A 14,219-nucleotide genomic window follows, 5' to 3' on the forward strand; every position below is an offset into this window, starting at 1 on the left:
GATGAGCTTTGAGGGCACTATGGTGTTGAAAGCTGAGCTGTAGTCAATGAACAGCATTCTCACATAGGTGTTCATTTTGTCCAGGTGGGAAAGGGCAGTGTGGAGTGCAATAGAGATTGCATCATCTGTGGATCTGTTAGGGTGGTATGCAAATTGAAGTGGGTCTAGGGTTTCTGGGATAATGGTGTTGATGTAAGCCATGACCAGCCTTTCAAAGCACTTCATGGCTACAGACGTGAGTGCTATGGGTCGGTAGTCATTTAGGCAGGTTACCTTAGTGTTATTGGGCACAGGGACTATGGTGGTCTGCTTAAAACATGTTGGTATTACGGACTTAGACAGGGAGAGGTTGAAAATGTCAGTGAAGACACTTGCCAGTTGGTCAGCGCATGCTCGCAGTGCACGTCCTGGTAATCCGTCTGGCCCTGCGGCCTTGTGAATGTTGACCTGTTTAAACGTCTTACTCACATCGGCTGCAGAGAGCGTGATCACACAGTCGTCCGAAACAGCTGGTGCTCTCATGCATGTTTCAGTGAAACATGCCTCGAAGCGGGTATACAAGTAGTTTAGCTCTTCTGGTAGGCTCGTGTCACTGGGCAACTCTCGGCTGTGCTTCCCTTTGTAGTCTTTAATGGTTTGCAAGCCCTGCCACATCTGACAAGTGTTGGAGCCGGTGTAGTACGATTCGATCTTAGTCCTGTATTGAGGCTTTGCTTGTTTGATGGTTCGTCGGAGGGCATAGCGGGATTTCTTATAAGCTTCCGGGTTAGAGTCCCGCTGCTCTAGCCTTAAGCTAATTTCGGATGTTGCCTATAATCCATGGCTTCTGGTTGGGGTATGTACATACGGTCACTGTGGGGTTGACGTCATCGATGCACTTATTGATGAAGCCAATGACTGATGTGGTGTACTCCTCAATGCCATCGGAAGAATCCCGGAACATATTCCAGTCTGTGCTAGCAAAACAGTCCTGTAGCTTAGCATCTGCTTCATCTGACCACTTTTTTATTGACCATTTCACTGTTGCTTCCTGCTTTAATTTTTGCTTGTAAGCAGGAATCAGGAGGATAGAATTGTGGTCAGATTTGCCAAATGGAGGGCGAGGGAGAGCTTTGTACGCGTCTCTGTGTGTGGAGTAAAGGTGGTCCAGAGTTTTTTTCCCTCTTGTTGCACATTTAAGGTGCTGATAGAAATTTGGTAAAACAGATTTAAGTTTCCCTGAATTAAAGTCCACGGCCATTAGGAGCGCCACCTCTGCATGAGCGTTTTCCTGTTTGCTTATGGCGGAATACAGCTCATTGAGTGCGGTCTTAGTGCCAGCATCAGTCTGTGGTGGTATGTAGACAGCTACGAAAAATACAGATAAAAACACTCTAGGTAAATAATGTAGTCCACAAATTATCATAAGATACTCTATCTCAGGCGAGCAAAACCTCGAGACTTCCTCAGATATTGTGCACCAGCTGTTGTTTACAAATATACATAGTCCGACCCCCCCCTTGTCTTACCAGACGATGATGTTGTTTTATCCTGCTGATACAGCGTATAACCAGCCAGCTGTGTGTTGATAATGTCGTCATTCAGCCACGACTCCGTGAAGCATAAGATGTTACAGTTTTTAATGTCCCGTTGGTAGTTTAATCTTCCTCGTAGGTCGTCGATTTTATTTTCCAATTATTGCATGTTAGCTAGTAGAACGGAAGGCAGTGGGTGTTTATTCGATTGCCTACGAATTCTCAGAAGGCATCCCGACCTCTGTCCTCTTTTTCTGTGTCTTCTCTTCACGCAAATGATGGGGATTTGGGCCTGTTCCCGGGAAAGCAGTATGTCCTTCACGTCAGGCTCGTCGGACTCGTTAATGGAAAAAAAAGCTTCTGCCAGTTCGTGGTGAGTAATCGCTGTTCTGATGTCCAGAAGTTATTTTCGGTCATAAGAGATGGAAGCAGCAACATTATGTACAGAATAAGTAAAAAAACAAGTTACAAATAATGCAAAAAACGAACAAAAACACATTTGGTTAGGAGCACGTAAAACGTCAGCCATCTTCTCCGGTGCATTCTCCGTCTGTTAGTACGTTTGTCACATGAGATATCTTAGTCAGCACTAGCCTGATTTTGACTCAACTTGGGTGAATGATGTGTCTTGCCATAGAGATCCAGCATTTACAAAATTACACGGATTGGCCAGATGGTGGCGCTATAACAAGTGATTGAAAATTCTAACTTTTAAATGTCATGCCCCTCACCCCATTTTACCTAAAGTCATGAAATGTGGTACATTGGTCCCTCTCCTCACAAGGAACACATTTGCTTCAGAGATCCATAAGGTCCGACATGATGGATTCTTTGCCATTTTGAATTTTGTGAAAAACACTTAAAATGCTACTCCTCTGGCACTGAATGACCGATCTGCACAAACCTTGATATGTGGCTTATATGGACAAAGGTCTCTCAATGCAATATTTTCCAGACTACTACCTAAAACAACATGATCATTAAGCAATAAACATTCACCGGGTCATAGTCATGGTCAAAATTTGGTACAGATATTGCAAACACTGTCAAGACTCAACATATGCAAGAACATTCACATCGACCACACGGTGGCGCTATAACGGGCACATGTTTTGTTACTTTCAGTATAGTCTAGTTTGAATTGTTGTCACTAATTCGTCCAAAGGGGAGGGTGCTGCATCATTCTTGGGGGACAATGTTTACTGTTTTTGCTTACAGTTGCATTGTTCTTTTTAACTCTGCATTGTTGGGAAAAGCTCGTAAGCAAGCATTTCACGGCAAAGTCTACACACGCTGTATTCGGCGCATCTGACAAATTAAATGTGATTTTGATTCCATTTTTTTGTCTCTTCTCTATTTTTACATGATGTGTACACATGTGCACACAGGGAGAGTGAACTTGCATTGGTCCAGGCAGCTCACCTAGGGCTGTTTGATTCAGGTCTGCCTTTTTTAAAGCCTACCCTCGAGCTAGTAGGCAATGGCACCTGCTCAGTTCCAGGTGAATTTCAGTTATCAAAACACAGTACTCCCTACCCCACTAAAAACCATGCACACCACTAATTCATTCCAAGCTGACAGAAATATAGTAACAGTACATGACTATCATTTATGCAAAGAAAATAATTCAAGCTATAGAGGAGTTATCCCTCTTAGATTCACATGGTACTTTTAAGCCATGTTCACATTGGCAGTTTGATTTGACTCAAATCAAAAAAAAATTGCAAATCCGATTAGAATCTATTATTTTTCCTGAAGTCTATACAGCCCATGCACATGGAATCAGATGTTTCAATTCACATTTCAAACCACCTTCAAAGGTGCTTTGAAGTCAGATACAAATCTGATTCCTGGCCAGGTGATTTGTGTCTGAATGGTAAAATCAGATTTATTTGCCCTCAAGTGGTTTATTCACTTTTAATTGTCATATATTGTTGCTTGCTAGCTACTCTGTTGAGAGTTTGACAAGACCATATGGTAGCTAATTATCTTGTTAATTGCTTAAAAACAAATTAGTGAATGTTCTAGGAAGCTTAACAGCTACCTAGCAAGCTAGTTGACTGCCTTGGCTGGCCAAAAATGACTCATTTTGACAGTTGGCTCATCTTATCCTTTGACGCTTTAAAAGTGTTCTTTGAGCATTCAAAGCAACTGGGAAACGTCCATGGCAGAAATTGTTGTCATCTTAGCTTGCTACATAACTTCTGAGTGATGGGAAGCATGAGCACCACCACCAATTAGCCAACACCACTGTACACACACCTGTCGTTACTATGACTAGCATAGCCATGTCAGCAAATGACAAATCCTATTTGGTCACTTGTAACTTGCTATTTGGACAGTAAGTATTTCAAAACGGATTTGAAAAACAAAACTGATTTTAGCATTAAGGCCTGCAGTGTGAACAATTCTTTAGATGGGTGAGTGGTGTGGATTTCAGGAATTCTCAAAATCCTTCATTTTCTAATTGGACCAATTTTACACTTTGATAATATGATAATTGCATATCAACCAGTGAACCAACAGTGGCTCCAGGTTTTCCAGCAGCCGGTTTGGAGGTGTGCTGCCTTTTGTTTACAGTTTACAAGACTCTCTTCCTGGTACGCTAGCGTCACAGGAACCTGTTGACAGAGCCAATTGGACAAAGGTGCAATGTAAACAGGCCAGGGGAAAAGACCAGGTTGTTCCACAGTTTGAAAAGGGTTAATGTGGCTGAGATGGCAGATAAAGCTTATTGTGAACAACACCAGCCTCAGGTTATACAGCCCCCCCTCACCCACCCACCCCTCTCAATAAAGAGCAGCAGATGTAGACAATTACTTCCCCCTGTGACGCAGAGTGAGCTCAGGTCAGGGAGTGTGTACAGTATGTGTGCGTACGTGCATGTGTTTGTGAGGGGGCTATGACTACCCTATGAAAAAAGGGCAGCCACAAGAGGACTTAAATAGAGCAACAGGAGGATGAGATGACCACTTGTATCCGATGTGGATCTGCAGGATGTATCTGAAGGTAAGAGGTCTTGACTCAGGTCGAATTGGACTTAAGGGATCCTCAATACTTTACTATAGACCTAACTGAAATTGATGAGGATGAGGCTAATCCATTTTAGAAATGTTAATTATAGTTTGTTCTGTAATCATTAAAGGTGCAAATAATGCATGGAATATGACTCAACATGAATTGTAATGTTATCCATTGGTTTGTTCCCACCAGTTACGCATGGTAACCATGGGCTATATGATGTGTCAATATAGTAATGTAAGATGTCTGAAGATAAAAGTAAGCTATTTAGATTTCTCTGCAAACCTAATTTGCAGAAATTATAAACTTAATCCATAATCACCTCTGTTACTGAAAGACATCGTGATTTTCATAGAAGATTGGTACTGTGTGTACTGAGCCCTTTGCACATTTGTTCTTGACTAGCACGTGGTAAAACGAGACATGATGGAGCTGTGCGATCAGACGTTTGTTTAACATATGGACCAGTCCTTATTTACAGTATGTGAGCACCACGGCAGGCAAGCAGGCTGCACTTTACCTTGATCAGAACAGAACACAGCAGGCAGGGTTTGGAGAGGGCCCTGGAGGAAGTCTAATCCTATTGCTGAGAAGAAAAAAAAACATCCTCGGAGCCAAATGTCTCTCCAGAAATACCATGCCTGACCATCCAGGCAGCAGCCACCAGTTCACTCCATTAGCTACCACATCCCAGTTTATTAAATTGAAATGGATGGTGCATGAGTGGTGGCTGCAGGGCAGGGCAGGGATAGGTAACGTTGGAGGTAGTACACACGGAGAGATGAGACCCCTTCAGATCATTTACTATTACGGTTTTATATTTTCAGATGAAAAGACTATACCTGGAGTAGGTTATGTGTAGTTAGTTGAGGACTAACTCAAATGTAGTGGTGTAACGATAATGTACAGACACGGTTGTGGGGACATATTCTTGTGACTAAATTGGTAAACAAATGTTGATGTTGTCAAATATGTTTTAATAATCAGCATATCTGTTTCTCATCCGAAAAAGAGAACTGTTCTGTAGCTATTGGCCCAGGGAACGTGGAGAGCTATGCCACTATTCAACCCCTTGGCGTGGGTGCGGGAGTGGCTGCGACAGAGCAGAGGCTCCTCCAGACTGGTGCTGGTGGTCGTGTGTGTAGCCCTGCTACTGGATAACATGCTGCTTACTGTTGTCGGTGAGTCCAGACAACCCACACACACACACACATACACACACTTTCAAAAGTGCATGTGGCGTGTACCTTAGATCGGGCAGTGACATCTGCATTGAAAAAGGGACATCACACGTTTTAATATTTAGCTGCAGGGCCAACAGTGCAGCTAGCGTGACCATGGCAATTGCCTTTACCTGGCCTGACTTCGAGAGCACACAGAGAATAACTTGGTGCGACAGAGAGCAGTGCGACCACATTACCCCTCATGGAGTAGATCCACTGTGCCTCCCCGGTACTGAGACAAAAGGGTTGACCTCTCTTCCTTCTGCCTGCCTTTTAAAGTCCACAGTCTCCTCCAAACCCAAATGTGTCGTCTCTCCTCTCTCGCAGTGCCCATCATCCCAACCTTTTTATATGCCCTTGACCACCCGACACAAGACCCCTTCATCCAGCCCAGCACACAGGGGCCATCTGAGGAGGGCTTCACATTGGCCTCGGTCCACTCCTTCTATGACAACACTTCCTACAGCCTCAGAGGCTCTGAGAGCAACCTGTCTGAGGCCCTCCTCTTCAACATCTCCAGAAACTCCAGCCAGGTGAAAGGCAGCACATGCCAGGAGGACAGTGCCTTCTTGGACAAGGAGAATGTTCGTGTGGGACTCCTCTTTGCTTCCAAGGCTCTGGTGCAGCTTCTAATCAACCCCTTCGTGGGTCCCCTGACCAACAGGTACATGTTCCGGCTACACAGCAAGTGTTTTCTGTGTGTGACAAAATCACAGCTAGCTAGGACGGTGTTCAATTGCTCATTTATTGAAAATGAAGAAATACAATACACATTAGTTCTAATCATATCCTTCTCTTTTTCCCCAAGGGTTGGATATCACATACCAATGTTTGCTGGCTTCATCATCATGTTTGTTTCAACAATAAGTATGCGTGTCTGACACTGACACACACTTCTAACTTGTTACACACAGTTGATAATGAGATATAAATGAGGTAGTGATCTCTAATATACATACCATGACTGTTTCACAACTCCAATGTGTCATCTTTAGATTTGATTTTATCTTACCACGCTGGTTGTGTCTGGTGGTTGTCAGTGTTTGCCTTTTCAGGTACATACGCCTTGTTGTTTTTTGCTCGCTCTCTTCAGGGAATTGGTTCCTCTTTCTCCTCTGTGGCAGGTACTGTGTGTGGGTGTTGTGTTTTGTGTTTCACAATAATATCCTAACTCCACAGTGTTGCAATAGAAATTGAACTATTTTGTCCTAGCATCTTAATGTCTAAGTGAAAAGCATGTCTTCTCCTGTAGGGCTGGGAATGTTGGCCAGTGCGTACACAAATGATGAGGAGAGAGGCGTAGCCATGGGGATCGCTCTGGGTGGACTGGCCATGGGTGTCCTCAGTGAGTTACTCCCCTTACTCCCCCTTTCTAAGATCCTAGTGTTCCAGTGTGGCTCAGTTGGTAGAGCAGAACACTTGTAATGCCCAAGTTTTGGGTTCAATTCCCACTGTGGCCACCCTTACGAAAATGTATGTATGCACTACTACTGTAAGTTGCTTTGGATAAAATCATCTGCTAAATAGCAAATGGTTATGGTGAAATGTGTCTTATGCTACAACATGACAAACTTGAAATCATCAAGTGGAATATATGTAAAATCAGTTATTTTTTCTTGAAAATGTCTTTGACAGTTGGAGCGCCATTTGGCAGTGTGATGTATGAATTTGTGGGGAAGACTGCTCCTTTCTTAATCTTGGCTTTTCTTGCAGTATTTGATGGAGGTAATCAAGTTAAAACATTTCTTATAATATTACATCAAGAACTGATTTAATCTCAGTGCTATGACTGCATTGACTGGTTCAATACCGTTTATCTGTTACACTTTACATTACAGTGACCTTATTACATTGTAATTATTCCTGTAATTACAGTGCAACGAGTATCGTAATCACTCAGTACAGTGTAATAATGAGTAATTACAATTCTCGTTGCACTTGTACAGTACGGTCTGTACTTACAATGTACTTAAGGTTACTTAGGCTTAGGGTCAGTGCTAAGGTTAGAGTTATGCTTAGTTCAGTGTAATATGAGGAATTACTATATTTGTTGTTACACTGTAATTACAGGAGTAGTTACACAGTAATAAGGGCACTGTAACGTAAAGTGTTACCAGATTATCTCTTGTGTTTGTATTGTTCAGAGAGGACAAAATATATTCTAGGAATGTTCCTTAATGGCAACTGACTGACTCTCTAAACACACAGCGTTACAGCTTTGTATACTTCAGCCATCAAAGATTTCACCAGGAGTGAGTATACTTTTACCATCTCTTTCAAGATAAAAAAAATGTAATACACTCTCAAAATGAACATAACTGACTTGATCAAATCCCAATCACTGAAAATAGTGGGGCTTCATCTCAATTCATCTTTCCTTGATTTCTCAAATGCTATATCCCACCTCCCACCTCCACAAACCATTAGAGAAGAAAGCCTGAGGCGAGGGACGTTGGACCTTCTGTTCCAATACTGTAGAGTAGGAGGTGAGGAGCTAGGATGTGAGGAACCTCGGAAAGACAAATTCAGATTGAGCCAAAGTGTGTACAAATCAATGTAGTTCAAGATGCACCGAACAGAAGCCATCATTGCATTAAGTTACACATGCTGTCTTATTTTAGAATGTTGACGTTTCACAACTCCCTCACATTAGAAAAAAACAGACATTTTTTCTGTCTTTCTGTCTCCTCTGGCTTAACATTTCACATTAATTTACAGAGTGTGGAGGGCACTCCTTTGCTGACCCTACTGAAGGACCCCTACATTCTCATAAGCGCAGGTGAGACTGGGCCTTGACTGTCAGAATAACAAACCAGAGAAGAAGGCTAAACACAGAGTAAGTGTCCCTAATGTCACCCTATTCCCTATTAGTGCACTACATTTGACCAGGCCCTATGGGTGAAGTAGTGCACTAAATAGGGATTACGTTGCCTTTTGGGACGTAGACATAGTCATAAAACAGAAGTGAGCTGACCTTGGTGCTTTGGTTTCAGGCTCTCTGTGCTTCGCCAACATGGGAGTCGCCATTCTGGAACCCACACTTCCCATCTGGATGATGCAGACCATGTGCTCTCCCAAATGGCTGCTTGGTACGTTCCTGCGTTGTCTTTTTCTTAACAATTAATATTTTAGATTGCAATAGTCCTTCCTGTGCCTGACAGTGTTTTGCATTTGATTTATAGGTATGGCTTTCCTACCAGCAAGCATTTCTTACCTTATTGGCACCAATTTATTTGGTTTGTTGGCTAACAAAATGGGAAGGTAGGTTTTCGTTGATCTTCTCCCGTTATCTTCTATTTGTTCCTGCATACAGTACCAGTCAAAAGTTTGGACACACCTACTCATTCAAGGGTTTTTCTTAATTTTTTACAATTTTCTACATTTTAAAATAGTAGTGAAGACATCAAAACTATGAAATAACACATATGGAATCATGTAGCAACTAAAAAAGTGTTAAACAAAGCAAAATATGTTTTAGATTTTAGATTCTTCAAAGTTGCCACCTTATGACATGTTGACAGATTTGCACACTCTTGGCATTTTCTCAACCAGCTTCACCTGGAATGCTTTTTCAAAAGTCTTGAAGGAGTTCCCACATATGCTGAGCACTTGTTGGTTGCTTTTCCTTCAATCTGCGGTCCAATTTATCCAAAACCATCTCAAGAGGTTGGGTGATTGTGGAGGCCAGGTTATCTGCTGCAGCCCTCCGTCACTCTTCTTTTTGGTAAAATAGCTGGGTCATTGTCCTGTTGAAAAACAAATGATAGTCCCACTAAGCGCAAACCAGATGGGATGGCGTATCACTGTAGAATGCTGTGGTAGCCATGCTGGTTAAGTGTGCCTTGAATTCTAAATTAATCACAGACAGTGTCACCAGCGAAGCACCCCCACACCATCAGACCTCCTCCTCCATGCTTCCCAGTGGGAACCACACACGCAGAGATCATTCGTTCACCTACTCAGCATCTCACAAAGACATGGCGGTTGGAACCAAAAATCTTACATTTGGACTCATCAGACCAAAGGACAGATTTCCACAGGTCTAATGTCCATTGCTTGTGTTTCTTGGCCCAAGCAAGTCTCTTCTTATTATTGGTGTCCTTTAGTAGTGGTTTCTTTGCAGCAATTTGACCATGAAGGCCTGATTCACGCAGTCTCTTCTGAACAGTTGATGTTGAGATGTGTCTGTTACTTGAACTCTGTGAAGCATTTATTTGGGCTGCAATTTCTGAGGCTGGTAACTCTAATGAACTTATCCTCTGCAGCAGAGGTAACTCTGGGTTTTCCTTTCCTGTAGCGGTCCTCATGAGAGCTATTTTCATCATAACGATTGATATTTTTTGCAACTGCACTTGAAGAAACTTTTAAAGTTCTTGACATTTTCTGAATTGACTGACCTTCATGTCTTAAAGTAATGAAGGACTGTCATTTTTCTTAGCTTATTTGAGCTGTTCTTGCCTTAATATCAACTTTTTTTTAACAACTGATTGGCTCAAACTCATTATGAAGGAAAGAAATTCCACAAATGAAATTTTAACAAGGCACGCCTGTTAATTGAAATGCAATCCAGGTGACTACCTGATGAAGCTTGTTGAGAGAATGCCAAGAGTGTGCAAAACTGTCATCAAGGCAAAGGGTGGATACTTTGAAGAATATCAAATATCAAATATATTATGATTTGTTTAACAATTTTTCAGTTACTACATGATTCCATATGTGTTATTTCACAGTTTTGATGTATTCACTACTATTCTACAATGTAGAAAATAGTCAAAATAAAGAAAAACCCTTTAATGAGTAGGTGTGTCCAAACTTTTGACTGGTACTGTATCAATGATCAATATATAAAGCATTTCTCCATCTCTTTAATGCTAGTCACTCAGTAAAGGAGATCTCATGTAAGCCTATGGGGGTTGTGTGAATCGGTGTGTGTGTGTGTGTGTGTGTGTGTGTGTGTGTGTGTGTGTGTGTGTGTGTGTGTGTGTGTGTGTGTGTGTGTGTGTGTGCAGGGGCGGACTGCCCAAAATGGGCCCAGTCTACCTCTGTGTGTGTGTGTGTGTGTGCGTGTGCGTACGTGCGTGTGTGCGTGCGTGCGTGTGTGTGTGATGAAGTTGATGATTCGCAGTCAGGAGAAGGTATTTTTCTCTCCTCAGGTGGCTGTGCTCCATGATTGGGATGTTTATTGTTGGCATCAGTCTCCTTTGCGTGAGTATTATTTCCTATGCACTTTTTTGGCTCTGCAAGATCACAAAGTAGTTCAATGAATAACCATCATATTTCTTGTCCTATAGGTTCCTTTTGCAAAGAACATCTATGGTCTTATTGGTCCAAATGCAGGCCTGGGGTTTGCTATTGGTGGGTGCTAATGTGTTATATAGAAACACATATGAATGATGGTCTGAATCACCATTACAACTATGAACTGTCTGCTGTGTGTATTAGGAATGGTGGACTCCTCTATGATGGCCATAATGGGATACCTGGTGGATATTCGCCATGCCTCGGTCTACGGCAGTGTTTACGCCATAGCTGATGTCGCATTGTGTATGGGTTTTGCCATTGGTGAGTGATAATTCCTTTGTTGTCTGCTTCTACACAAATACAGCAAATACAGTAAATCACTTGGATTGTATGACCCAGCCCGGTGGTCCCAGCGATTCAACTTTTCCTAGCTTCTCTGACCCCGCAGCATCCTCTGTCTCCCGTGTTGTTGTGATCCAGGTCCTTCGATAGGGGGCTCCTTGGTCAGGGCCATTGGATTTCCTTACCTCATGGTATTCATCGGCATCATCAACATCTTCTACGCTCCCCTGTGCTTCTTCCTGCGTAATCCTGCCATCAGGGAGGAGAAGATGGTGAGTGGTATTTCCTATTTGCTATCCCCTGGCTCCAGTCATAATCCAGACCCACCAGAATGTCTGGACCAACGTGTTCTAACACATCCTAGGAGGTGAGGTTTGCAATCCAATGTGTTTGTATCAGTGCCAGCTAACAGAGAATCAGCCCTCACATATAGTGGGAAGGTGTATTAGCCAAAGGTATAATTGTAGAAAAGATAGTGCCTCATTGATGTGGGTCTTTACCGAATAATTATGATCATGGTTTTAAAGATGATGGTCATGCACTTCAAAGATACAGTCATAACAGAAAATAAGGAATAAATTATTAGAAAGTAATAATATCCAATTAATTATTTAATAATACAAATAGGAGTATAAGAGTCAAATATGAAAACAAAGATGATTTCCTACTCTTGTAAAATAATTGTATGCCCCGAAATCAGGGCCCATGACAATGTTTTACAAATGTCTTATGTGTCTTGTAGGCCATCATAGACCAGGAATGCCCGCTGCACAGGAAGAGCTACAACACACAGAAGGAGTGTCGAGAGTTCCCTTTGAGTGACGAGAGCGAGGAGGAAACAGAGGAGTAACATGCTCCTTGTCAACCCAACACACACATTTTTTTTACAGTGAAAGAGCAGAGGCATTGTTCATAATGCCTTTGAATTGACATGATGTCTAGAAAATGCATTTTGTTAGCACTTATCTGTATTCAAAGTTTCCTAATGACCTCTGTACTTAGTTTATTACTAGAAATAACAAACAATGGCACCTGTGTTTTTAATATGGCATGTATAGTGACAGAAGTGTTTGCAATTTATTTATTGTGTGTGTGTGTGTGTGTGTGTGTGTGTGTGTGTGTGTGTGTGTGTGTGTGTGTGTGTGTGTGTGTGTGTGTGTGTGTGTGTGTGTGTGTGTGTGTGTGTGTGTGTGTGTGTGTGTGTGTGTGTGTGTGTGTATGCATGAACTTGGTTACTTTCAGTTACTCTCTGTCAGATTTCTGTAAATAATTTCGCTTAATGTACTAAGAGGTAAAAGGGACACTTGTGCAGGCTCAACAAACATTAAAACCTATTATAAGCTTGAAAATGATGTCTTTACATGCATTTGGCATTTGATTGTAGCTACGTTTATGTTCATTTGTTGAGCCTACCGTATGAATCAGTAGCTTTCAATGTTTGAAATATGAACGTCAAGATATGTTCAATGTGTATCCGGATAACTAATTGGTCTAGATCTAGATCAATGCTTATTCCTAGGCCTATTCCTAATTGCTGAATATAACCTATCCACGATCATGAAAGCGGATTATTTAATTCACAATGCTCGACTAGAGAACAATGTTTGTTCAGAGATCATAAAAGCTCAGAGCTTTTAGTTCAAATGCTGTAACATGTAATATCAGCTCTTCTAGTGTGTCTCCCTGTATCAACCAATCGGCTGCTGTCTGGTATAGTGCAAGAGCTATCTCACCTCACCTTTAATTTCCTCTTTGGCTGTAGCAAGGCTCTGTCTCTGTCCCAAATGGCACCCTATTCACTATGTAGTGCACTACTTTGACCAGGACTCATAGGGCTCTCGTCTAAAGTAGTGCACTATATAGGGAATAGCCTAGGGTCCCATTTGGGACACAACGCTGTGTTGGGTCGGTTTACTTCTAACCAAGCAGTGGAAATTATGAACACAAAGAGGCAAAGATGAGATAAAGAGAGCAAGATTGGCATCATTGTGGCTCAAATGCCTCAAATCTTCTTGGCCCACATAAATAACATATTGCAAGTGCATGTGATGTGATGTGATGCAAAACAAGTGCATGTGATGCAAAGCAAATTGTCAAAGCCAAAGTGTATATTTGATTGCACATTATAAATGCTAAATGAAGTCTTATTAAATGTATCTGGAAAACAAAATAAAAAGTAAACTACAATGAATCAAGTGGAACACTCCAGCTTTATACTGTAGTTTGAATAAAGGAAAGTTTCACCAGAAGACTCAAATGAGAGGCTATTTCAAAATGGTGGAAGTTTTATTTGAGACACCACATTTTATTTTACCTTTATTTAACTAGGCAAGTCAGTTAAGAACAAATTCTTATTTTCAATGACTGCCTAGGAACAGTGTGTTAACTGCCTTGTTCAGGGGCAGAGCGACATTTTTTTTTACCTTGTCAGCTCAGGGATTCAATCTTGCAACCTTTTGGTTATAAGTCCAACACGCTAACCACTAGGCTCCCTACCTGTTTGTCTAAACAGTATATTATTTTTCACATTATTTCCTCACTCAATCAATATATGCATGTTTTCATATTGTGTTTTCCCATCAATGATGGTCTTTTCCCCTCCTCTTAGGCTGTAAGCTTGGCCAACAGGCAACTCCTAGGCTGTTACTCTGAGATGACGGAATAGGAACCTGTTTGGCTTTCCAGATAAATGTGTGTGATAATTAAACACAACTGCGTCATACATAGACTGGTACAAGGATGGAGATATCACATGTGATCTATCCTGGACATCGTCACTACCCAAATGAGTCAAATCTGTCATTGTCTTTACTTGTGGTCAAACCAATAGAACACAAATAAAAAAGGCATTGGGATATGAAGATTTCCATTACATTTA

The 14,219-nt window shown here is 41.7% G+C and overlaps 1 protein-coding gene across 1 annotated transcript; it reads left to right on the forward strand.

Annotated features, from left to right (window-relative positions):
* Positions 1-4,328: 4,328 nt before the first annotated feature.
* On the forward strand, positions 4,329-13,544 carry slc18a1 (solute carrier family 18 member A1). The gene is made up of 16 exons (XM_014174874.2): positions 4,329-4,523; positions 5,548-5,716; positions 6,086-6,422; positions 6,567-6,625; positions 6,799-6,882; positions 7,011-7,103; positions 7,394-7,483; positions 7,967-8,010; positions 8,477-8,537; positions 8,752-8,847; positions 8,941-9,019; positions 10,912-10,963; positions 11,050-11,113; positions 11,201-11,320; positions 11,480-11,613; positions 12,084-13,544. Exons 2-16 carry the CDS (start codon positions 5,590-5,592, stop codon positions 12,189-12,191), a joined length of 1,548 nt encoding a protein of 515 aa, XP_014030349.1. The 5' UTR covers positions 4,329-4,523; positions 5,548-5,589; the 3' UTR covers positions 12,192-13,544.
* The last annotated feature ends 675 nt before the right edge of the window (positions 13,545-14,219 follow it).

The sequence above is a fragment of the Salmo salar genome, chromosome ssa26 (genome assembly GCF_905237065.1).
Source record: "Salmo salar chromosome ssa26, Ssal_v3.1, whole genome shotgun sequence".
Lineage (NCBI taxonomy): Eukaryota > Metazoa > Chordata > Actinopteri > Salmoniformes > Salmonidae > Salmo > Salmo salar.

Bases quoted from the DNA above. Each gene is read 5' to 3' on its own strand.
- slc18a1 (XM_014174874.2), top strand. From the start codon at position 5,590: ATGCCACTATTCAACCCCTTGGCGTGGGTGCGGGAGTGGCTGCGACAG. The intron at 5,717-6,085 runs GTGAGTCCAGAC...CCTCTCTCGCAG, and splicing joins CATGCTGCTTACTGTTGTCG to TGCCCATCATCCCAACCTTT. The intron at 11,321-11,479 runs GTGAGTGATAAT...GTTGTGATCCAG, and splicing joins GTGTATGGGTTTTGCCATTG to GTCCTTCGATAGGGGGCTCC.